Genomic DNA, 847 nt, shown 5'->3' on the forward strand with positions numbered 1-847 from the left:
AGTCACTCCTGCCTCCTAACCCAGGAGCTTTTCCTCGGCTGTGGCCTGCCAGAGACTGGCTCGTGCCTTTCCCCCTACAGGGCCCATTTCTCTGCTCATTTCTGAGCTCACAGTGAGCTGGCACATTAGCACGAGACTTCTCCCCCTCTGATTGTCCTCTCAGTCCCCAGATCTCTGCCCCCACTATTGACAGGCACCATGCTTTCTCCCTTGCCCCACACATACTCACATGGACTATGTTCTGAAAGAAGCTGCCAGTGGGCTCTGTCTCGAGCAGGACCACCATGAGCCGGCCCAGAGCTTTCAGTGATGTTTGCTGAAGCTGAAAGCAGAAGAGGGGAGGAGTGAAGTGTAGCATCATGGCTGCCAGAGCATAGGTTGTGTGTGCTGAGGTAGGGTTTGACCGAGAGATGGCAAGGAAAGTTACGGCAGGTTACCTGCAGGTACTGAGCTGCTTGCTGTGACTTCCTGATCTTCAGCATAATATCCACTGAAGGGTATGTCACAATGTTCTTGCAGCACAGAACCAGCATTTCACTCATGTCCTTGCTTTCAAAAGAGGGCTTCAGCTTGCTGACAGGAGGAAAAAAGGAAGAGAAAGCAGAAAAGACCTTTACTCATTCTCTCCAGACTGGTTCAGGCAACATCTGAGTTAGCTGCAAAGCTAACACCCCCAGCTCATGCTGCTGAGCACTGTCTTCAGTTCCAGCAGTGCCCACCTCCTCCCCGGCAGCAGTGAACCACCTCCCACTCTGAAGGGAAGGAGACCCCAGCTCTCCCTTCTCTTCCCTGCAGGGGACAGGAGCACCAAGGCCTTTCTCCCTGCCTGGAATCTCAGCTTTGCTGA

The 847-nt window shown here is 53.5% G+C and overlaps 1 protein-coding gene across 1 annotated transcript in view; it reads right to left on the reverse strand.

Annotated features, from left to right (window-relative positions):
- Window positions 1-613: 613 nt before the first annotated feature.
- The window catches only part of LOC104915651 (maestro heat-like repeat-containing protein family member 2A), a 5,278-nt gene continuing 5,044 nt past the window's right edge, over window positions 614-847 (reverse strand). Inside the window, exon 7 of the mRNA XM_019612020.1 lies at window positions 614-631. Within this exon, the coding sequence (XP_019467565.1) occupies window positions 614-631 (18 nt within the window). The remainder of the gene's footprint in view (window positions 632-847) is intronic.

The sequence above is a fragment of the Meleagris gallopavo genome, chromosome 1 (genome assembly GCF_000146605.3).
Source record: "Meleagris gallopavo isolate NT-WF06-2002-E0010 breed Aviagen turkey brand Nicholas breeding stock chromosome 1, Turkey_5.1, whole genome shotgun sequence".
NCBI classification, from domain to species: domain Eukaryota; kingdom Metazoa; phylum Chordata; class Aves; order Galliformes; family Phasianidae; genus Meleagris; species Meleagris gallopavo.